At 43.9% G+C, this 26,458-nt stretch overlaps 1 protein-coding gene and 2 non-coding genes across 3 annotated transcripts in view; all 3 read right to left on the bottom strand.

Annotated features, from left to right (window-relative positions):
* Positions 1-26,458, bottom strand: part of SF3B3 (splicing factor 3b subunit 3) — a 31,258-nt gene that overhangs the window by 3,823 nt on the left and 977 nt on the right. The window contains exons 3-22 of the mRNA XM_067302698.1: positions 25,697-26,023; positions 24,297-24,469; positions 23,187-23,328; positions 21,973-22,085; positions 21,040-21,177; positions 19,896-19,999; positions 18,488-18,653; positions 17,885-17,980; positions 17,274-17,346; positions 11,795-11,946; positions 11,229-11,384; positions 10,666-10,821; positions 9,599-9,742; positions 8,684-8,806; positions 7,016-7,170; positions 5,671-5,845; positions 4,685-4,890; positions 3,607-3,763; positions 2,056-2,181; positions 689-901 (exon numbers count right to left, since the gene is read on the bottom strand). Coding sequence (XP_067158799.1) covers positions 689-901; positions 2,056-2,181; positions 3,607-3,763; positions 4,685-4,890; positions 5,671-5,845; positions 7,016-7,170; positions 8,684-8,806; positions 9,599-9,742; positions 10,666-10,821; positions 11,229-11,384; positions 11,795-11,946; positions 17,274-17,346; positions 17,885-17,980; positions 18,488-18,653; positions 19,896-19,999; positions 21,040-21,177; positions 21,973-22,085; positions 23,187-23,328; positions 24,297-24,469; positions 25,697-26,023 — 3,095 coding nt within the window. The remainder of the gene's footprint in view (positions 1-688; positions 902-2,055; positions 2,182-3,606; positions 3,764-4,684; positions 4,891-5,670; positions 5,846-7,015; positions 7,171-8,683; positions 8,807-9,598; positions 9,743-10,665; positions 10,822-11,228; positions 11,385-11,794; positions 11,947-17,273; positions 17,347-17,884; positions 17,981-18,487; positions 18,654-19,895; positions 20,000-21,039; positions 21,178-21,972; positions 22,086-23,186; positions 23,329-24,296; positions 24,470-25,696; positions 26,024-26,458) is intronic.
* LOC136992897 (small nucleolar RNA SNORD111) lies at positions 21,685-21,764 on the bottom strand. Its single transcript, XR_010885337.1, has one exon. It is a non-coding gene; the product is annotated as a small nucleolar RNA SNORD111 (small nucleolar RNA).
* Positions 25,275-25,356, bottom strand: LOC136992896 (small nucleolar RNA SNORD111). The gene has a single exon (XR_010885336.1). It is a non-coding gene; the product is annotated as a small nucleolar RNA SNORD111 (small nucleolar RNA).

The following is a 26,458-nucleotide window of genomic DNA, read 5'->3' as shown; positions in this document are numbered from 1 at the left end:
TTGAAGGCAGGTACCACTAATGAAACAGTCTGATGGATGTGGGTCTGGAAAAACTTTAGAAGATGGATTTAAATGAGTTGGCCAAATCCTGCAGGTGCAACATTTGACCCTTGCTGAACTCTGAACTCCAAAGCACCCAAGCACACTTCAAAAAGAGATCAAAGTCCTGCCACACACACACACACACAAAAAATCTTTTCTGTCCTCCTCCCCAGCTGAAATTCAGCCAACTGGGGAAGTGTCAGCACAGACAAAGGCAGCTTTCAAGAGGAAGTGACAGAGAAAGCTAAATGCCAGAGCTGAGATTTAGCCAGGGAAAGTAAGAGTGATAACCTTGATGCAATTGTGAAAGAGCCCCGGAGGACTTGTAAGATTGGTTTCAAGGTTCATTCACAGCAAGTTTTAGGGCTTTTAAGCTTTAAAATTTTTTAAATGCAAGTTATTGAATGCTTCAGAAATAAAGTGGTTTCTGACCTGCTGAGGTTTTTACTTGTTTGCTTTAACTAACAAACTGATAAATTCCAGCCAGCCACTATGATGAAAGCTAGTCATCCCATGAAAACAAGTGAATGGTACAGGGCGTTGTCTCCAACTACACACAGATTCTCATTCTTTTAAGACAAATCATGGATGTTCTAAGGAAAAACGTATTGTGTCCGAAAGGCCCCAACAACTCAGACACACTCACCACGCAGATGTTACCAAACTTGTCTGCTCCAGCCACTGTGTCGTAATCCAGGAGAGTTGCTGTAGTGACCCACCGGGGATAGGTGTCATCAGCAAAGATGATGAGTTGGTTCTCGTTCCTTTTGTAGCGCACCCAAATGAAACTCTCCTGAACATCTGAAACAATCACTCTGTGCCCAATGGTTTGGATGCCACAGATGTAGTTGGCAATGTGCTTTTGAGAGAGAGGAAAAACAAGACCCAAGAGCTTCAAACAGGGAAGCGTAGTCCGGTGGTGTTCCATTACCCATGCACTCCACCCTACTCAATCCAATTTTTACCATGTTTCCCTCTGAAATCGGCTCGCTCCTCATTCCCCATCACTTTCTCCAACACCACCTTGCTCATTTATGGCATGCTATGGCTCCAACCCAAATATACTGTCACTGCAGAGCCCTTGCAACCTAACATCCACCAGGCATCATTCTCAGCCAGCTTTATAAGAATGATGCCCAGAGAACACTGTCGGCGAGCCTGCGAAGAGATGCTAGAGACAGTCCTGCAAGCAGGGCAGGCCAGAGGTCAAAAGCATTGCTTGTGTCCCTTCACAGCTCTGGTCACGAAGGACCCAAGGAGGAAAGCTTCAGTTTTTCATGAGTATTCTTAGTCGTATTTAAGTGGGAGGAGTTCCCCTACAAGTTCCCAGTCTGCCTGTGGGCTTGCTGGAGTTCCTTTCTGCAGTGGCTAACCAGCAACTCGCACAGGTTTGTATAGCTTGCAGGAGGGAAGGAGGAGTAGGAAATCAGTGTTAGAAAACCAAGCTTGGCAATTTCTTTTCCTCAAGTATCAGAGAAGCTGGGCAAGGAGGACCATCTACTTCTAAGAGGACAAAGCCCCTTTTCAGGACTATGGTGATCTTAAGAGGAACTCGTATGCATCCTCCAACTTCTGTTCCCAGTCTACTGATCACTTAGACTTCCAGCAGTCGTCATTTTGTATCTGGATGACACCTCTCACATTTACAGCAGGGGAGCAGCAGACGGGCAAGAGGCATCGCCTCTACAGATCTGTGAAACTCCTGCACAACTCCATTAATAGCCCTACACTGAGCTGGTATGACAGAGAACATGCAACTATTTGGATGGTCACGGGAAAGTGATGTGTGCCTGGGGTGTGAAGTGGCAGTACAACAGTTCAGCCCAGCCAGAGCTGCCATGTTGCTCTGGATATACGCAACCAAAGCTCTCCAGTGTTGCACAGGTGCCTTGCTGAAATCTAAGTGCACAGGCACACTTGGGCTGGAAGAGCAGCTAAAGCCTTGCTTCAACTCATGCTACAAGGCATCTCTTGCTCCAAGTAATAGCCTTAGCCAAGAACACGAGCCATTACCTTATTCTCACACTTCCGAAGCAGTTTCTTCTTGCCCAGGTCATATACACGCAAGAGCTTTCCAACTCCAATTAAGACTCTACCTTGAAATGGGGCGATGGCTGCAGGAACCTCCTCTACAGGGGTCTAGAAAGATGCAAGAGGAAGACACGTGAGACCCCGTTAACAGAACTAACCTTACATCAAGCTTCAGACTGCATCCATCCAGTGGCTCAGTTGGAGCCCATTATCCTGTGCCAAGGCTTTCAATGCAAAAGGCTAATCATAATCTTTTTCTACAGGAGAGGCAATAGTCAGTCCTCTGCAGGCCTTTCAACAAGAGCACATACCACGCATGGTGCTAACAGAGCTCTGGGTACTATACAGATAACAATTCTGGCAGCGTACCTTCAACTGAAGCAAACGACTGCTGCAAGAACCCCACACTGAACAGGCAGCAAAGCAAGGAAGATCTCATTACCTCAGTTGCTAGTTTTGCTTTATCCCCAACAGAAAGATTTTATCCTTTGCCTAAACCCATCCAGACTGTCCGTTTTTAAAACAAAGACATGAGTCTAGTTCGGCATCTACCCCAAATGCTCTGGAGCTGCTACAGAAGAAAGTTAAATCTGAACAATGTCAGTTGCCCAGAGCTCTACTCAGACAGGGCTGAAAATTTCCTATCACTAGAGCACACTCATAGTTAATCCAAAAGGACCAGCCACAGTGGAGAAAGTGAATTTGTTGGGGGTTTCCAGTTACAGCGCTGTTAGTTTGCCTGCATTGGCAAAGACCAGTTATTTCATATGATCAACTCTGTCAGCTCCAAAGTGGGTGGTTCAATGGCACCAGAAAAGGCTCTACTCCAAGACAGAACCCACTCGTTGCATTGGGACCACAGGAAGTGAAGGAAGCCAAAACATTCCTTTGCATGTGCTCATCTGCTCAAGTCTCAGCCATGCTCGAAGCACGTGGGAAGAAAAACAGGATTTTATTTTAAGAGTTTTGCTGAAACCTTCACTAAAGCCCCAGAGACCTATCAAGTGAGTTGGTCACTAGGAGAATAATCATTTCTACACGCAACCAAAACAGCATTACAGGAAAGATGACAGCTCACACTAGCTTAATGTGTCAAGCCCAAGGAGCCTTCATCACCAAGGCCCAATTTGCTTTATAAACAAACCTTCACAGCAGCTCTCTGAGCTCATGTTCCAAAATGGAAACAGAGCTGTGTCTCTCCCCTCCCTGTGACATGGAAAACACCACTTCTGCCCCATCTACCAATTAGACGGGTGAGACTGTAGCTAAGGCAAAGGACTGGGACTCTCGGGAGATCTGTGTTCAAATCTCAGCTTTGCAAAAGATGTCCCAAATGGTTTTGGAGGAGGTAACTTATTACCTCGGAGGTTGTTTCCTGTGTGTGTCATACCAGCACGATAATCTTACCCAGGGTTCAGTGAGAGTACTGCAATGCTACTTTACCATTCAGGGTGAAGAAACAGCTATTCCAACACTCTGCCCAGCAATGTCCCAGTCATCCCAGAGACAAACAAAACCGTTTATCCCTCTCACCTTGTGCAGAAACTCCAGCTTCTCACCACTGTTCACCAGCTTGTACGTGTAGACAAATCCCCCGGCAACTGAGCGTGGGTTCAGAATCAAGTCCTTGGCGACTCCCACCAGCACATACCACTCATCACCAGTATTGGAGAAGCGGCACACTGCCACACTGGGGACAACAAGACACACCAGTGTGATCAGGACACAGAAACCAGTGTCACACACACACTGGATTCTCTGACAGCACGACTCACATCTGGCTAGGCAGAGGTTTGGAAGCCTAACCTTCAAGCACTGAAATTTAATTTTCAGAGGTCATTTTTTCCCCCCTGCAGAAGCATTTAAAGCAGATTTCTTCCTTCTTCCCTCCTCCCCATCGAAAAGATGTGCTCCAACTCTCACATGCGCCCAACACATTACTTCGATGCCTTCACAGGCTGGACACTGCCTAGCAATGTACAAGGCTGCACTAAAAACTGTTTTTCAAAGGCTGTTCCAATTTGGGCACATACGTACAACCTTCCTCCTCTTTCAGTGTTATTTCCTGCCCAGGGCTTAGTTCAGCCAGGTTGGAGGTCCTGGACAAAACAGGACAGAGTCAGCCTTTTGGACTAGCATGATCTAACCTCACTCCACCTGCTGAAGCATTTCCCTCTCCTACCCACTCACTATCCTTTACAGTAATTGTGTTGGCCTTCCCCACCTAGTCCCTCCAACACTTCCTTCCCACTTAGTCTATCCTCAGATGATCTGGAAAAGAAGAGGAAGTGAGGGATAGCAGCAAATTCTTATGTTCCCGGTTCTCTTATCTATTGTTCACATCCCAGTGTTGTTCTTCACCCACTGAAGTGTGGCAAACACATTTGGAGTACACCAGCTCTTAGCACAACATGCAGACAGATCAGAGTGGGAAGGGAAGGAAAGGCAAGGCAAAAGCTTTAAGCCCATGGAAATCGCTCCTGGCATTTAAACCCTGTCTCTTGATAACATGCTACATTTGGCCTTCAAGTCATTAACAGTTGAGCAAAACAAGGAAAAATACACAAGACTTATCACAGAGATCCTTGCTGCGTCTGCCATGGCTTCTTACCTGAAGGCAGCTTCGTTCTGCTCCAGTTGGACCAGATCTAACGTGTTTCCCTGGATGGGGTTCATCACCCTGATAACAGAGGCCCACTGTCCATTTCCTGCCTTGGGAGCACCAAAGATGGACTCGGGAAGATTCTCATTCAGAAAGGCTGCAGCCATCTCTGCAGCCAGCTCCCTCTCATCTTCACCTGCAGCCTCCACCATTTCCTGTGGCACATTAAAGGGTGGGGAAAAAAATAGATCAGAGAATTTCTTTTCCAGACATGCTGAGGCTCCACGTAGAAGATACCCCCTCTCCCCCTAAGCACAGGCAATCCAGGGCCAGGTACTGCCTGTAAGCGTATGAAAGCCACTGAATCCTAAGGCTTTCAAAGAGAGACTCCACCTGCCCTGAGCTTATTCCCAAGGAGGTCTCTGAAGCTCACAGCATGGCACTATCAGCTCTTCCCTGACCACAAGGGAGTTGTCTGGGGAACTATTTCTTCAAAGCAACAGCTCTGGGAACAACACTGGGGAAATTGAAGAAAATAATCCACTGAAATTCAAACATCCTCAGTCACAGAAAACCCAGAGAATAGTGTTACACAAGCAGGATGGTTCCCTGAAACGCGGTTCTTAAAGCCTGCCATAATAACATGCAAAGAAAGAAACATCGGGCAGTGATGTATTCTGCTGAAATTTGGGTTTTGAAGCATATCTTCAGAAGAACTGGGAGGCCAGATAACAATGTGCCATAGCCTGCTATTAAGAAATAACTAACACCAAAGAGCAGGCAGACCGAGCAATAGATCACGCGATGCAGTCAACTCCCCCTAAGCGGAGGGGGACAACTCAGGACTGAGCTTCCAACACATCTGCACCCGGGCACCAGCACTGTGCTGCTTTCCCATCGGGCACAAGAGCTTGCAGGCAACGGTGGCTGAGGACCAGCTGCAGAAGCCCGCTCTGGGGAAAAGGCTGCATATACCTGTCCCCCATCCCGATTACCTCAGCCATTTGCTGCTTCCTCTGGGCTTTGGTGGCCTCAGTATAAGCGTTGTGGTCTGTCTCAATGATGATCAGGTTGTTGCTCTCAGGGTGAATGACAAATTTTCGGGGTGTGTACTGCAACGGGAAGGCGACCTGGTTGAAGACTGCCCCCAGCTTCTCCAGTGCCAAAATCCTAGGGGACAAAGATGTGACACATTCAACACATTCCAAAAGCAACCGTCCAGGAGAACAAGGCTGGAGACGAGCTTTAGGTCCATGAAACTGGTCAGTGTTGGAGATGAACGCCAGTCCTCCCTCAGGCCGAACAGTCGCTAGCAAACAGTTCTGGTAAGTGGGGTAAAACTAGCACCCTAAATGGGAGTCTGTGCTGTGGGACAGGTGTGCCTGCAGTCCTGCATCTTTGACCCGGGTGCTCTCACGGCCTCAGGGTGAGCTCCGAGCGCCTGTCCCTTCTGGGCACAGCACTGTGATGCTGAAGCAAATGCATCCCGAGAGGAACAAAGAGCACACTGAAGAGGGAAAGGGCACCTTTGGGGAACACGTCATCTGAACCTAAATGTGACAAGACTTTGTCTGGCAAGTAATCAAATCCTCCTCTGAGGAGCTTTAGTTACGAGGGCAAGAAAAACGCCAGGGCCTGAACGGCCAAGTTCCTGCGACTTGCCAGCTGAAACGCCAGCTCTTCTGGTATTTGGTGACCAAAAACCACAAGTCTCTCAAGAAAGAAAGACTCCTTTAAAAGCAATGAATGCCGCAATATTCCAGTGAGGATAGATATGAAAAAAGTGCCTGTTCAAGTACATAAAGCAAAACTCCTGAATTTGTGTTCTCCTATTATTTTCACTTATCTTTGTATTAAGGATCTAAGCTGAAATGTAAAATAGGCAACAAATACACCACTGTCATGCCTCTGATTTCTTAAATCACATGCCCTATTTTCTCCAAAGTAGCCATTTGAGATCATAAACCACAAGATCCTAATACACAACAGATTCACAGATATTAACAACTTCCCTCTCCAAAAATCTGAGAATTTAAGGATAGCTCGAATTACATTTGTTCCTTAAAACAAGCTAGAAAATACAAATCAGAGAAGCGCAGTGCATCCTACTTCTTTTTGACAGTAGGACTACCTTGTCTTCCATTTGTTTTCTGAAAACCATTCAAGGGTTTCTGCTCTTGTACTTTCATTACCCATAACCCAATAACCTTGAAAATCCTTTATTCTTAAGGCAAGACACGTTTACCTTTTTCCTTTTGAATGTCTAGACAGAATCAACCACCTCTCCCTCTGCCTGGCACCCCAGCTCAGAAATATTAGTGTCCCTCCATCAGCTCTTACCTCAGTGTGTTTGTGGAGATGGCTACAATGCCCTCTGGGCACTGCTCCGAAGCAAAACCGGATGCAAACTCCAGCGTTTCATAAGACAAGGGGGTCAGGTGAAATCGTGACTGATAAGAATAACTGAGCCAGGAGCGGCTTGACATGGCCAGCACCTGGGAAAGACAGACAACACAGCAAATTTACCAAATCTGGGGATGGGGCAAGTTCACTCCTTGCAATATGAATGAAAGCACAGTGCAGCAACCGGACTCTTACCCCGTAGAAAAAGGGAATTCTTGTGGGTGGACTCCACCCTGCTCAGAGCACACCTTCAGAAATACCGCTTGCTTTCAAGAGACAGTTTATCTGGAAATCACGTATGGCACAAAGAGGAACTTTAAGGTACTATCAAAACAATGGACACTCACGCTGAGGTGCTATAAAAACTATTTTATCTGAAAAAGCCAAGATCAACACATACTTCCATAGGGTGTTTTTTTTTTCTTCCTTTCTGCAATAATAACCCGTTCAAATGGGAACATGTCTTTTAAAATAAATATTTACTGCTTTGTCATGATCCCAATGCATTGGGCTTCAGAGGTCGCAAAGGGAAACTTACCAAAAAATAAAATCAATGGCCTGTTTTCAATCAAATTAAGGGAAACAAGAAGCAAATGGACTCCTAAGCCCTTCAAGCTTTATACATTTGGCTAAATCAGCTTCAGTACAGCCTCACACTCTGCCCAAGTGATAAAGGCTGAAGTTGCACTGAAATAAGCACAGGCTATTCTGAGTCCATCACTCACTGGCCACAAGCAATATGGGTTTTTTTCCTTTCTCCATTTTGTAAGACAGGGAAATGAAACTGGTCTCAAAGCAGAAAAGCATCCAGCTATTCTATAAACATTCTCTATTAGGGTTGCAGAGCATCTCACTTCCAAGTTACAGCTGGCAGACTGGTAGGAGCAGGCTGAACAGATTCACACTGTGTACCCTAACCTTAAAGCAGAGCTCAGATTTCCAGATCCAGCCCCCCACACTGACCGGCAATATTTCTCAACCCTGGAAGTGTCATCCAAAAATGAGTCAACCAGGAGGTGGCTGATCTCCCCAGTGTCACATCAGGAGGGCTGCAAATGGCACTGCTGATGAAACATGTTCTTCCCTCTATGCCAAATGCTGCAAATATTTTCCTTGAACCATGCATGTCAGCTGAGTAGCCCTTGGTTGAACCATTCTCAATGCAGAGGAGATGACCATGAACTGCACCATCAAGCAGTCAAGGACTAAGAAAACTTGTGTACGGGGCTCTTTCAGTCTCTGTGCACTGAGGCAAGCAAGACAGGCTTTTTCAGTGTCTCTGCGCCAAAGAATCAGCTCAGAGCTTTACAGACGCACTGTGAACGCAGCCTACAGGTCAGACGGGTCCTGGTTCAGAGAAGGCAGAGCAGCACTACGCATCGCTTCCAAAGAAGCGAGGGAAATGCCAACATGAACAAGGCTGTTTATGAAAGAGCAAGCTGCGAGTCAGGCAGCTCCATAATGAAGTCATTCGACTTCCCACCCTTACCCAGAGGGTCCTGCTGTGCTATACGGATGCTTCCCCACCCTGCCCACCGCGAAGAAAAACTGGGACACTGCGCCTGGGGAGCAGATCTGCACCCTGCGGGATCTTGCTTCACTCACCGCCTCTTGGCCTTGCATTCGGACTCGGAAGAGTTTCACGGGTCGTGAGCCAAGGTATCTGGTCCTGGTATCGGAAAGATCACCAGTAACAGGATCCAGGACAGTTCGCAGCAGCACACCATTCTTGACATTAATAAACCGGAAGGTTAGGTCATAATTACAGATAAGAAATACTAGCTACAGTCGTTACGTTAGTCAAAACAGAAGAGGCAATTTCTGAAGAATTAGGCTTTTGTTTTCCTGGCTTGATACAACCTGCTTCTGCCAAGCTATATCTAAATTGGTTCTTAATATTAAAAAATTTAGTACATCACATAGGGCCTGAAAAACCTGGGGACTGACTCCAGACCCTAATCCTTCCCAGTGCAAAGCATTTATCCAAAAACCCAATGTTACTTAACAAGAATTTGCATTCTGCCATCAAACTAAAGGCATGTGAAAGAACCTAGACTACTCTGATTATTTTCACCACATGTTGGATTGTCAAAATATTTTTTGGTCAAAGATCACAGAGTTAGTACTGGATACAATAAAAGCTGCGCAACAGCAGAGTTATTAGAGCAGAGCATGTGGTTGTGGGCACTCACTTCTTTAATACTCTGCCCTACAGGCAGTTTCTGAAGAACTAGCCAACAACATTTTACCCAGAAATTTTTAGGACTTGCCCTCTTTCTGGAAGAGGAAAAGCACCATTTGTTCTACATTAAGTCTGGAAGAATATGCTGTGCTTTGACTAGTCTCAAGGCTAGGAATGTATGAGGAAACTTGCACCTCTGCTAAGTCACAGAGTGAATTCTCCATTTCCAGTTGTTAAGCATGTTGTAACACACAGGGAACAGCCAGGCTTCATGTTGTTTCACCACATGATGACAAGGCTATTTAGCAACGCGTCTCCCCAAGACAGGCATCTCTCACCTGCAGTCCAATGTTCAGGTACAGAAAGCCAATGGAGCCCCTCTCCCCCAGCTCATCCTGCTTCTCCGTGCCACCCATCTCCACAATACACAGCGATTCGGGCTGTGCAGGAAGGGCCTGCATACTCAGCGGCTGTAAGCAATCCTGTGGGAAGCAGAAAAGAGACACCGCAACAATCACAAAGTTTGCCACAGCCGGAAGGGATTCAGGCTGCTTGTAAGGAGCCGAAAGATTCCCTTTTAGATCTGCAGAAGGAAGTATTCAGCACGGAAAAATCACAACAGATTTAATTCTGGTTTCCTAGCGCACAAGGGCTGCAGGTTCATCTCACCTCCAAAAGCACTTCTTTTCACCAATGTGAGCAGCCCAACAGTCCTGAACCATACTATACTGGGTTTCCAAGGTTATCCACATGGAGACAGCTCTCATTGCATGCTGAGTTAGGGGAAGCTAATAAGTTCTGCCAGCTCTGTGGATTTTGGGAAGCAAGCAGTGATAGCAGCCCTGGGGTCCATGGAAGATGAGGAGCTGGACCCAGCAAAGCATGAATGCTTTTCCAAACAGAGCTTTAGCTGCAAATGTTTCAGCTGAAGACAGGCAGTAACACACAGGGTTTTAGAAGACTTCCAAACTGTCCTGACATAAAATTTACAGTTATTTAGCATGGAGAAACTTGAACAAAGCTGATGTTATTTTAGTTATGCTTTAAACACTCAATCTGCTGCAGGTACAGGAAAGATAAGGCTGGATTGCTGTTAAATTGCTTGCAGAATGAGTCTGCTTTTCTACAGGTAGAAACAGTGAGATAGAAAAATGAGAACATGCTTTTGCTCCTCATCAACTGAGCCTCTGGGCACGGGTGAGACTAGATAAAACAAAGGAATCTGTTATAGGATAGACTCAAGGGCCATACTTCTATCCAGCTCAGCAGAGGAAAAAAACCATATGCAAGAAATTTATTCCTGACCATGCAGCTGAACATGGACAGAGTCCAGCTCTAGAGTACCAATCTGAAGATTTTAAGCCAATGGAAGAGGTAGAGAGGCAAAACCAAAGCAACTACTCACCGAAGGGTCAAGAGAAATTATTCTGACAGTGTTGTCCACCAACCCGACAGCAAGGAACCGGGAGCGCTGCTCCCCAGGTGGAACATTGGCCAAGCTCATGCAAACCACATCGGCTGACATCTCCTTTCTCTCCGTATACTCGTTCAGTTGTCCTGACTGAGCAAAAACAAACAAAAAAAACCCTAGAAACTTATTACCTAGCCAATGGGGCAAACTAGCTCCAAAACAGCTCGCTAAGCCTCCCCCCTCCGCTTCTTAAGATATTGTTTTGACTTAAAATAAAATTTATATTATATCTCTACTTTTTACTATTTCTTTCCAGCTTCATTTCAGCTATGATTGGGAGAACCAGAATAGCAGTAGGGAAGGTCATGATTTCCAGCCTCAGTTATAAACTTCAGAGATTTTAATTAGCCATAAACTCATCTAAATCAGACAGTCACAACCCAGACACGCAGGACATACAGAATCCTTTTCTGCAGGTTCGCTCAAGGATCAATCTCTAGCACGCCCCACATTCTGCCTTGTTCCTCTGAAATCGTTCACAACATTAACATACGTACCGGGTCCATCTCAAAGTAAACCAGTTCTCCTCCAGTCAGTGCTATCACTACTTGTCTCTGGTTCACAGCACACTTTACAATGGTTTTCTTCCCTGGGGTCTTCCATTCATTTACCCTCTTATCTGCTCGGATGTGCCGGATGCCGTCTGGATAAACCTAAAGGAGAAGAGGTCATACGTTAATTTCTGTATTTACCATCCCTTTATAACTCCCATCTCACTTGCAATTCTGACACAGAAAGACCAAAGGCAAATACCAGTCCTGGCAGCACTGCCCTATAAGTTATAATACTGGCTAAACGAGGACAAAGCCACTTGCCAGCTGGAGGCATCACACCTTTGAACTACAGCAACGAGCCACTGAGCTCTCACTGAAGCTTAGGACCGTCTTCAGGTGGTCCAGCTTCATTAGTGAGATATAAAAGGAGTAAGCTTGAGCAAGCAGCATTCTCCATCAATCCACAGCTTTTGGCGTGACATGTGTTGCACTACCGTAGAAACCACAGCCCTGCAGCAAGCAGAGAGTGGCAGACACAAGCGGACATGTCAAAAAAAGCTATTCATTACCTGTACCAAAGCATCATCCCCAAGAAGGGAGCAGGACAAGGTGGGTGTAGTACCCAGGAACCCAGAGTCAGTCACTTCTTCTACAGTCTCTCCGATAGACAGCACCAGCGTGGCATTTACGAAGGACACAATGATATAGGCATCAAATTCATCTGGTCAAAGGAAACATGGAAAAAAAAGCTGCTGATTAAATAAATGTCAAGTCTCCCAACAAAATCAGAAGTCTGACAGATGTTTAGCAACAGAATTCCAGCAATAATTACATCTGCCAGCAATATTATCCAAGTTCGTTCTAGGACACACTGCACAAAAGCCAGCCACTGCTAGACTCCAAACAGTGCAACACTGAGCCAGGGGATCAAATGATGGTCCAGATACAGGGTCAACTCATGATACTCTGGATTCTGGCAACAACACTCCTGCCTGTTTTTCACTGACAGCAAGAGGTCCAGAAACATTTAAGACACTTGCCCCACCTGCCACGAGGAACCGAATCCAGATTTAACACCCAATGAAGTCAAATGAAATGGTCTGCTCCAATAACCTAAACACATGGAACCTATCTGCAGAAACCATACCACGGATCCCACGAGCAGGAGTTTGCAGGACCACCCCTCTATCTCCTACCCATGCAATAAAAGGCTGCAGAGAATGATCAGGGTGCACTAGAGCAGAAGCTCAGGGCTAGCCTGCTCTACTCTCATTCAGAAATTAAACTACCCCACATTCAAAAAGCCACCCTCACAGACTCCTGGGATGAGAAACGGTGTGTTTTTAAGACAGAGCAAATATTAACCTTTACTTCTACTGGAGTAAGTGACAGCATTTCATCTATTATCTCCAGCACTGGCTTCTCCCAAAGGGGATAGCTATGAGCACAGTAGCGTGGAGGTGGAGGAGCTCCGCTAACCAAAACAGTCGGAAGAGCTCACATGGAAATACGGAAACAAGGACTGGATAAAGGGAATGCCCCTGTCTACTGTGGTCCATCTTCATTCTGCAGAAAGTGACAGGCATTAAAGAGAAGGAGAGGAGAGCCTCATTAAAATGGAATTAAAAAAAGTAACAGAAACAAGGAAGCCTGTTGGGAAATGGAGCCAGGAGCCTCAGTGGAGAAGTAATACTGCCTCGGACAAGCAACATGACACTTCTGACGCTGTTGTTATGCAAGCACTGTTTCTTAAAAAGGAGAAATTCCCCAGTTTAACTGATTCAACCCAAAGCTCAGACTTGTACACCACAGTACAAGACAATTAGCAGAGGTGAGAGCTTAACAGAGCTGTCACAATATTAGCCCTTGAGCAGAGCTTCCCCACAATTAGCACATGTGGCATATATGGAAAAGTGACTAATGAACCTCTAAGTACAGAAAAAAGAGAGAACTCTCACTGGGATGAATACAGGATGCCAGCAAATACCACAAAGCAGCTTAAAAGAAACTGAATAGGGTTAACTGAAACAAATGCTTTCAGGAACTGAGCCTTCTCTCACCCACCCTGTTTAGAGGGAGGTACTGCCAAACCTGCTGTGTCACACTTAGAAGAGAAAGTTCTTACATAGAGCTGAAAATATGCAAGTTTTTAAAAAAATAAAATAAAACCACAAAACCAAACAACCTCTCTCCAACATCTGGTACGCAGGCCACAACCCTGATCAGACTGAAGAGCTTAGCATAATCAAAGCCATTCCAATACTGGCCTGTGGCATGAACTCCATTACTAGTTTATTAAGTGACTACAGCCTAAATCCTACAATGTGGTTCATGTAGGCAGGCTGCTCCAAAACCCCACCAACAGGAGTAGGTCCACTTGGGGGATCAGAAAGCAAAATCTGAATCTGTATACCAAAGCGATCAGTAAGGCCAACTACTTAAATACTTGGCTTAACAGGACAATTTCTCCAATGTAACAGCAGATGGTAAGAGATCAGTAGAACGTCCACCATTACACACTGCCCATTTTCTACACTAAATTAACAGCTCCTCCGGAAAGTTGCATGTATTTTCACCAGAAGTCTATGAGAATTCCTCGACTGCTTTTAAAAGAAATTCTAGTAGTTCACTGGCTAAGACCTTAATTCATAAATATCCTGTAGACAGGATGTTCTAAAAATTCCATTTCAGAGAAGATCATTGTTTTCCAAACTTCTTGAGAGCCGCTGCCTTTCTCCCTGGGGGCTGTCAGTCTCATGATAAACAACCCGTCCCAGCTGGAGGCTTAGCCATGTGATCTGGAGCAGGACAAAGAACTCCCGTTTGAAAGCGAAACAGATTCCCTTAGTTCTACTTCAAACCAAACTCATTCCTACCTCTTAATACTTTTTTAGCTCTTTCTTTTCTCTGATTTACAGTTATATTAGAGCACGCCTTTAATTCTGCGTCAATAATACTGACAAGTGCATTTTTGCTTGAAGTCTAGTAGTGTTGCTTAATGCCTCTCTGCTGGAGCCTTTCAAATAAAGAGTTTGATTTAGCAGAATGAAGTCAGTGAATAAGATGCATTCATCTAGATTCCAACAATACAATTTTGCTTTAGAAAATATAGCAGCCTAGCTGAAAATTAAGGGGACTAAATCCCTGGGGCACACTGAGAGGTATTCTCAGTTAGAAGAAAAAAAGAGCTATCTATTTTAATATGAAAAGATATCTACTTAGCTCTGCACAATCGCACGCATAACATCACGCTGCCCAGAGTTCTGAACAGATAGATACTATTTTGTAGGCAGACACAAAACTTCAGTGAGGCTTATTACTGTTTTAATTGCTCCAGTTAGCTCCTTTCAGCAGACAGAGCTGGTAAGAGAGACATTTTAATGACTCCGAAGAATCACAGCTGGACTCATTCTCTTGTGTCTTCATTACAAGTTTTCCACAGCTTCATGGACCCATCATGATCAGTCATGAAAACATCACATTTCAGTCCATGAACTCTACACACTACTGTCATTTTTGTTATTTGTCATGAATTCAGTTTGAGTTTGCCCATCAGAATTTCATTCTTTTAAATCAGTCCATGCCCAACATAGTCTTCGCATGCTCCACAGCATGTGAGTTTGCGCTGATACGAATGCAATCACCACTAGCTCAGATGGGTTCAGTGAACAAATAGATGAACAGTGACAAAACTCAGGATTATTCTCATTTAAAAAAATCTGATGGGATGACAGCACATTTTCCCAGACTTCTGTTTACTATTTCATGGAGAACTCCATGGCCGTGACTCACTGCACATTGCTTTTCAGGCAAGAGTGCCAGGTAGTGAATGCAGACTGCTAAGCCTCAGCTCGCATACATCCACACAGTAGAGCGCACACAGCCATCTACCTCCCCAGACCTCTATATTCAACTGCAAGAGTGCTTGGTCCATCTCCCAACCACTGATGGACATGCCTATCACATAACCACAGGGAAATCCCATGTCAGCAATCCCTACAGATGTTCACAGTACACTTCATTTTCTCTTGGAAGGCTGTACAAACTGGTTGGGAGCCAACCCTAACTCTAGAAGGGAGCTGAAAACACCCTTGAAATGTGCACCTCCACTTTTAGCAAAAAAAAAAGAAAGAAAAAAAAAAAGACTATTCTGCAGAGACACGGTCAATTATTTTGTTCCCAAAAGATCATGAAGTGGAATGGGAGTCACTTTATATTCCTCAGCTCCTGAGGTACAAATGCAACAATCTCCAACTACACAACAGCTTCTGGAATTCATTTACTGGAAAGCTCAGCATAAAAGTAGCCCCATGATTTTGGGATTCTCTGTGGGTAACCTGTGGGACAGCACAGTAGCCCCTAGCAGTAGGTACACACCTGTGGTGATCAGCACCTCCACCACCAGCCACCTGTGGAAGAGAAAAAGAGGCTTGGTATTGGTAGTGTGTATCACCACGTACCAGCCAGGGTTAGTATTTGCTTTGAAGGCTGCAAACCTGTACGTGTCTTACAGAGGCCTTGCAGCACGTGCGCACCGTGGCATCCGGGCAGAGCCAGGCAACCTGACATTGCCAGCTGAACGCTCCAGAAACGGCCCTCGGGCAGTTTCGAGATTAGATTTGAAAGGGTTCTGCAGTCCTTTTGGATAAAACCCATTACAACTGTTTCAGAAGTCAAACTTGGGGATCAGTTTTACGTAATTTTAAACTACATTTGAAAAGCAGCATGGCTGTCAACAGCTACAGATTCCAGCCTTTCCAAGCAGAAAACAGAAGATCTTCACGCTGGAACCTGGAGAATTTTGTATTAGGGAGAAAAAAGAGGGGGGGAAAAAAAAAAAAAAAAAGCAGTGAGACTGGTCTGTTTTAGGTAGATTAGCAGTGGTCCTCTATCTCCTGAAAAGTCAAAGTGATCCTCTAAAGACCCACTAGAAACAGTTTTAAACTATAAACAAAGGTGACGCCAGAAGCCTCAATCTCTCAGAGGAAATGAATGTTACCAACTCATTTTCCAGAAGACCAGAGCATGGGTTTGTTCAGGCTGTATGGGAGTTTCAGAACATGAGTACAGGATTGAAGGCAGCTCTCAGATGGCAAGGTAAATTCCACAGCAGCGTCTGGAATTCCCACAGGGCTCCTGACTCACTGGAAGACATGCTACTCGCTAAGACTGCTTAAAACGAGATACCATGTCACCACAGCAGGCTAAGGTCTCCATTGCAACAATCTGACACTTCTACATCCAGTCCATGAAACTATGGACATCTTTGCAAAATTTTTACAAAGCGCTGCCTCAGAAATAATCACGGAGACTATCAGTAAGCAGAATAGCTTCATTTCAGGCTTTATAGGTATATCTGAGGAACTCTGTTCTTGTCTCCATGAGAAAGGCAGGACTTAGGATTATACTTCCTCTTATGCTTTAGTAAGACAAACCCACTGTTTCAGATCAGGAAGAAAAAAAAAAAAAAAGTACGTTCTGCCAATTTCAAATCTTGACCTTCCTGGAATTAATGGCATCTTATACACTGCTGGGTTTTTGAATAGGAAGTGTGTCCTAGCCTAAGTAGAATGTTTTCTTTGCAGATATGCATAGAGGAAAGTAATAAAATAGATACTGTTGCTGATTTACTTTTCTTTTTTTTCCATAATTTGAATCCCGCTCTCTCACAAAGAGTTGATTACTGTAGTTGTCAGCAGGCATATACAGAATAGCAAGTACGCTCCAACAAAAAGCACCATCAGTGTCTACTGAAGTCGGAGCAAGAACTTATGGGAAGTGGGAAAGGATAAGAAGTTCAGCAGCTTCAGGCTGGAAACGCACATCTGATGCAGCACACTGGGTGACAGATGCAGCTGCAGGCAGGTGCTGCTTTGTCAAAGTGTCAGTTGATAATTTTAGGGGAGCAGAGGGTGGCTTTTAAGTACAAACTGGAGGTTACTGATTCAGATCAGAACTTCTGGGGACAGCACACAAACATCACGCTTTCCTATCTCCTTGGACAAAAAAATATTATCACCGCTCTGTGCTTTGGGAAATATTGCATACCTTCAACATGCCTCCTCACAGTCCATACAGCATTGGGGTTACCGGGCAGCTCTGAGACAGCCATTTCGGATACCTACGAAACAAGAACCAGGTTCTTTACAAAACGGCTGTTCAGATGAAAATTTATTACAATAAGTCACTGAACAATCATCAGTTAGTACTCTACAGAACTGGGCAGGAAAGCTAACAAATCCCTAGTTCTGATACTCTCTCCCCATGCCAGATGGGCTATGGGGTAGAATACATTCATCACAGAGGTTATAATGCCTCATATTAAGGCTCCAGATGATCGGCTTTAAAACAAGCTCACCCACTGCCAGCAGAGATCAGCAGCAGCAGCTGGCACAGACATCTGGAGTGTTCCGACTCGATACACTCAAATAGTAGAAGAGACCAAATGCACGTGGTTAAAGTCAACTGAACAAAAAGCCTTCAAAACTACAAGCAAGCAACAAAACTCTTCTATTTCCTAGAAGCGTGTCTGGAGAAAGTTGCTCTCTCTCCAGACTACAGTAAAGAACCACCCCTTCATTTCAGCACCTTTATTCCCAGGATTTTCTTCCAGTGTCCCTGCCTCTAAAGCTGTTCTTGCTAAGCGCTGGAAGTCTTACCTCAAGTCCGTGTCTTAGAACCCTCAGAGATGACCGGGGCCCCCGACCGCAGGCCACGTACAATTGGGGTGTGTCTTCATTGGCCAGATCCGCTATCTGCACGGAGAAAGTGTGTCAAACAACACCCACAGGAAAAGAAAATAAAACCACGCTATTATATGCCACGTTATTGTGTTCAGAATGCAACCGCTGAAAACAGTGAAGATGCCACAGGGTGTGCCATCTGCTGCACTGAAATCATGTCAGATTTTAACCAAACTTTCTGCAGAATAGATGGAGAACTGGTCTAACAGTCAACGCAGAGGACCAGCACAGGACTGCTGGCTGGCATCCTGTTTCTGGATACACATTTATTGCCACAGCAACCAAAGGATGCCAGGCCTGGTACCAGTCTTAAGTAACTGTCTGAGAATTTAGCAGATTTGCTTTTCTATCAGCATTTCGTACAGTACAGTATTTCTGGAAACCCACGACAATGTAGCTCTGGTTACACCACTTACAGGCAAACACTCCACAGAAAAATGGAGATAAAATCACCTACTTATCATTAATTGCCCTGTTAAGTGAGAAAGATTAATTTACATGGTGAATGGGACAACATACCTGACAGCATAGAATAGGAGACAAACTGTCCAATTCATCCACCAGCACCAGGTTCTTGAGAGGTCGTGGCTGAAAAAAGAACGTATCTCCTTCCTCAAGGGGCATGGCAGAAGAGAACTCTGGCTCCTCATCATCATCGCCCAGGTGAGCTATCTGGTACAGGTAACTTCAGACAGAAAGCAAGAGCAACAGGATGTTCAGTGCAAAGCTCATGAAGCCTTCTCTAAGTTAGCCTTAGCCTAACACCTAGTCACGGGGGGAGCGGGGGGAGGAGGAAATCTTTCCCTATGTTATAGGGTTATTAAAATTTAGCCTTGAGGATTGTTTTCTTGGTGACAGGAAGAATGTTAAAAGGGAACCAGATAAGATGTCTGCAAGAAAATCAAAATTTTCTCATTGGTTGCTCTCACTGGCATGGTAGCCCAGAGTTCCAGGGTTTGCTCTGCTTACCCTTGAGCCTTCGAGACCTTCTTGTGTTCGAGCCAAAGCACTAATTGACAGCAGAGGCAAAGAGCAAGGCCAGTGGCTAAGACTCCAACTCCACAGTTGTGTTTTATGGGAATACTCTCATCTCATTATTTTTAAACCCCTCCCTATTCCATTTTGTGAGCCTAAATATTACAATCATCAAGTTAAACATCAGAGGAAACAAACAAACAAAAAAATCAATCCAGAACGAGAGTGATTTACTTCCCGTTTTTAATAAAACTCAAACAAATAGGACTTCTTCAAAAGCTTGGTTTATGCAACTGAATTTAGATTCACTCTAGTAAACTGGCTGGAGCTCCCCCAAGTGGCTGACTCTGCAGAGGTAGTTTAAAAACAGCATAAATCTCCACTCAAATGAATCCCACCTTTGCACACTGTTAAGTCATACTCAGAGGCGTGCAAAGTCATTTTTGAGTCTTTAGAACATTCTAGACTGCCAAATACGAAGTGAGAAAGCTCTTGAGAATACATCTATTAAGCAAAGCACCTTGAAGTTACTTGATAAAAAAAACTATTTGCTTCTGCGTGGGCCATAGCATTTTGAGAGACTATGTAATACACATGAAAGTTCAGGTAAAAGCTGATCGCACTAGTTTAAAGATAATGCATCAATCCATATGGTTTGAAAACTAGAAGAACTGCAAGTGTTCAAGCCTTCCAGAACCTATTAAGCCAAGCACGGGATCTTTTGTTCCCTGCACTGCAATATTTAGTTTGGGTTAAGACAACAAGAAAATTCCCCGTTCAGTCACAGTCTAAGCCAATTGTTCTGCTCAAAGCATGTGAACAAAGCATTAAGGCACCTACTAAAACAGAGGCGTTGTCTTTATCTGTTGAATAAGGTCACAGGTCAGTTTGCAGTCATGAACAGAAACAGTCAGGTTCAGGGGGAAGCACTACAGTAAAATTGTTTACTCACTGGTTTCCAAATTCAGATGCCACAAAGAGAAACCCTGTCTTCAGCACGCACATGGCAGCAGCTACGGGAACAGTGTCAAAGTATTTCAGTCGAATCTCTGTTACCTGAAAGTGTCCAAAAAAGAAGTGACTGTACTAGCAACGTAAATACTAGAGCAGTAAATGCATGATTTAGTAAGAATAGCTTCCCAAGAATCATCTCCAAAGAAAGGAAGCAAGAGAGTGTTTCAAGCACAATCACATCATTACTTTGGGGCAGCAGGTTCTAGTTCACAAAATCCAACAGATTATTTTGAAAACGCAAGTCAGGATTTCTTTATTTTAAGACTTTCTGGTTTTTGAAATACTGAGTCAGTTTGAAGAAACAGCTATGAAAACAGCAAGCTCTCTTCAAGGAATAAGAAATTCTCTTCAGTTCCTACAGCATTCCATTCCAACACCAGCCATTCCCAGATATGTGAAAAAGTAACTGTCCTGAGAGAATTTCTACATTTGATATGGTCACAATAGCTCTCAGTGAAACATCCAAGAACAAATGAAGCCACTTAAAGATGCTACACTTTTACCCTCTGTACCAAATTTGCCATGTTTAGATGAAGAACTAACATTCATTAATCAAAAAATTCAACTGATTCTCTGCAGCAGAGATTTTTTTATTGCAAAATAGTAGGACAAGCAGCAGCAAGCCACTTCAATACAAGTTTGTTATTTCAACACAGGGACTGGCCCTACCAAAACAGCTACATCAATTAAAAAAAAAGATTGCAGCATGTAAATATTCAATTAAGAGATGAAACGGAGAGCAGCTACTGCAATCAAGAGAAGCTAAGTTCCCCAAAATTAGATTATGGAATACCCTCTAAGAGGTTCATGAGCCACATTTTGCAATACATCTTTTGGAGGAAGGACTGCCTGTAAAACATTTAAAATATGCCCAGCTGACGTTGTAGCTTAAATCTCATGATTTTGTAAACCTCACCCTATGTCTCTATATGAACAAACAGCAGTTACAATTGTTGGTGAAACTGTATTATAAATCATATAGAACAAACACCAGCTAAAAACACAGCATTAAATATTTATCACTTAAGAGAACGATGACTCTTCTCAAGGAGTGCTTTGGTTCTTCCTCAACTGATGCTTACCATGTCTTCATCAGTCTCTAGAGTAATTTTGAAGATGTCTCCCTGCTCTGTCTGGGCCAGGAAGAAGAACATGGACTTGGTCTTGTGTGTAGCAGAGCAGACAAAAATCATACCTCTCTCTGGGTCATCCAAGTCATTCTGTCAAGACAGAAATTGGAGGCCATTGGTGGAAAAGACTTACCTGGCAAGTACAGAGGTAGTCTCACTGACTGAAGCATTTCCATTTCACGGGTGGCTAAGAGTACATGAAGAGGCTTTCAGGCTTTCAACTCAAGTCACATCCCCTCTGTCACACCTGGAATACCCTTGGTACGCCTTTCCCCCAGGGAGAAATACATTTCTAAGACACTGTGCCTAAGCATTCTCCCTCCTACTTCTTTCGCAGTCCTCCCCAGACAGCTCTTGCATATCAAAACTAACCACAGAAGGTGAGGGCTGCAATCCAAAGAAAACTGTTTCTTAGCACCTGCCATTTGATGGTGCTTTAAGCACCTGCCAAACTACATGAAGATTTGCAACAGTGAAGGAGGAGGCGGCTGCATTAGATGCAATAGAGCAGCTATCAAATTCACCTGCATGCATGATGGTAACCATGACTCACTGCCTCAAGCAACCCGATCTTACACTGCCAGCGCTGCCCCACTGGCGCCTGATCAGAGTCACTGGACTATCTCCAGCATAAATCTCAGAGAAGAGACATGAACCAAACTCATCATTTCAGGCTACACCTACCCTAGCCTTCCCTTGCAGAAAACAAACGCAGCCAGTAAGACAGATTATCATCTATCTTAGGCAGACAGGCTTTTTAACCTTTTTTTTCCTCACTTGAAAACCGTCACCGATACCTTTAATCCCAAAGCAGCAAACACCAAGTATTTGTTTAGCATTGGCAAAAATAATTTTTAAAAGAAGGAGGAATCCCAAAATTCTCACCCGTCTCCTGGGAATCGGACATCTGATATCAGGCTGGTCACCAAAGTTTTTATAGGTAATGTAGTTTTCAGAACAGATCAGCACACCACTAGGTCCATCAGAGCCACCAGGAACTGAAACGCAACAAAGACACATTACCACAAGAGCCCTTATCACACATCTGACTACTGTTTGCAACACATTTATCCTGTTTTTCTTTAAAATAGTATAGTTTCCATTACTCTATATCCCCCTACATACATGAATCTGCTCTTATTGAAGGAGAAGACAAAAACTCCAAGTACAACTCCCTGTAACAGCATAAGGGGGCAGCATCATAATTAGCATTAGGGCAGCTGGAACTAAGGGACCAGGACGGAGAAAAAGGAAAGACAAGTTGCTTATGTTTTTATACTTCATGTCTTATTGCTGTCTGGAAAGACATGACATGCCCAAAACACTCTATTAGCAACTTGTCAGTTGAATACAACCCTTGGGTTACTGACATGTTTGCTTGCTGTCAAAAAATCTAGCAGATGGTTTTCTGACACATCTTTCATTTTCAGAGTATGTTTTTAAAAACGCTTCTGTTGAGATCCCAGCATAATAGAGGATATCATCACAATTGTAGCACTGGTCAGATCTAGCCCAGTATTCGGTGTCTGACAGTAGCCTAGAGAAGACACAAGAATGCGGCAAGCATACAGGGATGCTCTCCCTCCTAGCTTCCATTCTACTCAGAAGCAAATCTGTAGTTCAGCAGTTTTCCAAACCAAAGGTAGTAGCTTTGCATCCAACCCCTGTGAGATTTCAGTCCACGAATTCACCTTTCAAATGCATATAAACTTCTGCCATCTCACCTTAGAGAGTTCCACAGTGTGTGTTACATATGCATTACATAAAAACACATTCTTTTGAATCTTCTGCCAGTTAATTAAGCTACCACTTAACATCTCCTAGCTTCCGACTGATGAGAGACTCCAGGACACATCTCAAAGAACAGAGATGTGGAGCACTCTCCAAGCTGCAACCGTACCTATAAAACTCTTGCATATTTCCATGCGTGACCCTTTAGTCATTAGCTGACTCCAAGATGAATTAATTCACACCAATAGCTCAGACTGCCACTGAAACAACTCTTAAGAGCTACAGCACATTGATGCTGTTTCCCTGGGGAACCAGAACTAAGTCAGTAGATCTACAAGGAAACAATTCAGTGGCTGGCTGGGCAGTACCTGTTATAAGGAAGTTGCCGTGCTCTTCCAAGGGCTCACTGTATTTCCTAACCACATGGTTCAAACCCAAGTCCAGTTCATAAAATGTCAAGGTCTGCTGCGTGTTGGCTGCTGCTTCTCCTGTCGGATCATTGTCTGCTTCCTAAAACACAGCACATGAACATTTCATTCAAGCCAATGATAGCATCCATTTGTGTGGAGAAAACACCCTCAGATTTAAAACATGTCAGGAACGTATAACCAAAAAAGTAGCATTTTAAAAACATTCAGAGGAGGAAGTCTACAGCAGCAGGAGCTCTGTATCTCCATGGAGCAAGATCATCATCAGCCATAGTCTGCCACTGTACAATAACAAAGTTTGCCATCAAGCCACAAAGGCAGCGCAGACTTGCTGCAACACACAAGAGTAAAAGCTTTGGTGATTTTACAACAGCAGCTTTTGCACCTGGATGTACTGAGAAACGCTTGCCAATATCCCCCCCTAGAGTATGATCAGGATTCTTAGGATTTCTAGCTGGCAGTCATACCTCCATCCTCTCTGAGATCAAACAGATTTTAGGGCACATCTACATTACAGCACAAAGGTCCGACTTAACAAAATACAGTTTTAGCCTCCATACCCAGGCAACCTTCCTCACATACTTATTCAGAGCGCTTACAGCCACACAACCCAAAGCAGACAAAACTCCCTGCTCAAAATTCAGAAAATATTTTAAAGAGGGAAGGTCCTCATGGACCACCCAATGAAAGCACGAAAACAAGGTGTCTTTCAAGAAAGATATTAAAGGAGGGGCAAAGCCAATGCATCAGGAAACAGTTTTAAATAACATTAGAGCAAAGTCGAAAGGAAGACTTGTTGAAAGATGCACAAAAAAGGTTCAAAAGAAGAAAATAAGTACATTTACAGTTGAACAGCAATAAATGAAGAATCACCAAGACAAGAAGAGATTTTCCTGTTCTGACTGAAAGTAAAGCCAAAAGCAAGCAAGTTGGACAAACGAAGATTACATTACACAGTAAAAGCGGCAAACCTTCCCTGCCTCCACAGAAGGATCAGGTGAAAGAAGAGAAAAGCCCAGAAGACAGCAAATGGGACCAAGTTCTTCTCACCTCATAATCCATTTCCAAACATGCAAACATTGGGTTTTCAAATCCTACATCAACTCCCACCACATGGTAGACCAAGGTATTAGCCTTGTGGGCTTCCAGCGGGGAGGAAATGGTGAGACGAGCAGCAGCATCTCTGTTCAAGATATACACCAGCTTCTGCTTCTCAATAGCACCTGCAGAAAAAGGACAACGGTAGCTAAGACACATCATCTTGATGATGAAAGCTACGGACACCTGCATACAAATGGAGAACTTTGCAAGAGAACGTCAGTGTTGCTTCTGCTGCTGGAACTAATTGTTGGTATTTATATTTGTGCAACCTATTAAAAGTCTCATTTCAAGTGTTTCAGAGCAAAAACACAAATAATGACTATAGACAGCCCTTTAAGGCAGAAGGAGGCCTCTTTCTGGCCAGACTCAAGGTCTATCCAGTCCAACGGCTATAAGCAGATCTGCTCACTCATTGTACCACACAGAAGATGACATGCTGCAGGGAGGCAAAAGAAAATTTAAAAGAGCAGCCAGATGATCTGGTTAAAGAAAGCCACTTGACAAGAAGACACTGTTCAGATTTCCTTAGAAATACTTTAACTGAAAAATGCATTCTTGTCTGATATACTGCTTATACAACATACTGTACATTTAACACTCTTAACTACCAATTTGAATGGTATAAATATGATTGCGCTACCATCTCATCAATGAAAACGTAACTAGTTAGAAAGCAAACAATGAGTTATATCCAATATAGAGAGCCTGTTAAACTACTATCATTACAAGTCCCTGCTCTCAGCATTTAGGGAAGCAGTGTCACACAAAGCCAGCCTGGGCACACTGAGTTCACATGCCATGGTTCTCACTCTGCAGTTCATTGTCCCTTTGGCTGCACAAGCACAGCTGCTGGCAATATTGGGTAGCAAACTAAGTCACTAAGATGGTAAATCTTATAAAAAACATAACCCAACTGTTCTATCTGTGAAGCCCGATCAGAAATGCATTTAACTGTCTCCACAATACATCTCAGAGAAGAGACATGAATTCACATCATCATTTCAGGCTGTGGAAGCTGACTGACTATGCTATAGCACGAATGCCTGCAATCTTGCATTTTCTTCCAGACATCACGCTTCAGCTGTCTGCTCATCACCAGGCAAGCAGGCTTCTTTCCAAATTGTTTTAGATTGTTCAGTGTTAGAATTCATTTGTGCAATTCCATCAATGTCAAGGAACAATTCTGAATGCCTGCGTTCTCCTTGACATGTCTCATATCCTAACAAAGTGCCTGAGAAGAAACACTTGCAATTACACCTGGCAGAAACGAGCTCCAAAACAAATATCCCCAAGACAGGGAAAAAAACACCACCACCACAAAAAACAAACAAGCTCACAAATTGACTTACTGATCATGACAGCACGGCCCTTTGGATCTACAGCCAAGTACTGGCCTGGAACAATTCTGCGACACCCACTCTTGCCAAAGGTTTCCTGATGAATCTTCTCAAACACGTTCTTGGAGGGCTGGTACTCCAGAATAACAATACGTCCTGAATCGCTGCCCACGACAATATAGTCTTTGGTCCCACCTGTCAGCCTGAAGGCCATGAGGGAGCGAATGACTCCAAACACTTCCACCGTCAGCAAGGTGTGAACCTTTCCTGTATTGGGATCAGGGCGAAGTAACTCCAGGATCTTGCCCCGGGAAACAACAATTTCTTGTTGTTTGGTTCCTAAGGAACCCAAAATGTAAAAAATAGTTAGCAACAGCACAGCAGGACAAGCAGTTTCAAAAAGCACTATAAGAAACAGAAAACTTTATGATCACTACAAGCTGAGTATTTATTATCACTATTGAAGAACTCAAACAACTTACTTCACCACATTACTTACCACTATCCCCATTGCTGCAGCATATTTTAACAGATCAGGAAAATGAACTAAATACTAAGTTAAATCTATGCATAATCAAACCAAACTTCTCTCGACCTTTCCACAAATTACATTATCTCAAGTTGTGTATCCAACAGCAAAAGATAATATACCAGCAAAACCAAAAAACTAATGCTATATTGAAGCAGATGAGCTTCAGTAACCAAACCCAATCGAAATCAAAAGCAAGCACCTTACTTTCTCTACTATATGAAAGAATTCAAGTGAAAAAACGC

The sequence above is a fragment of the Apteryx mantelli genome, chromosome 10 (assembly GCF_036417845.1).
Source record: "Apteryx mantelli isolate bAptMan1 chromosome 10, bAptMan1.hap1, whole genome shotgun sequence".
Classification (NCBI taxonomy): Eukaryota; Metazoa; Chordata; class Aves; order Apterygiformes; family Apterygidae; genus Apteryx; species Apteryx mantelli.
The sequence above is the reverse complement of the archived record's forward strand: the minus strand, read 5'-3'. Positions and strand labels throughout refer to the sequence as shown.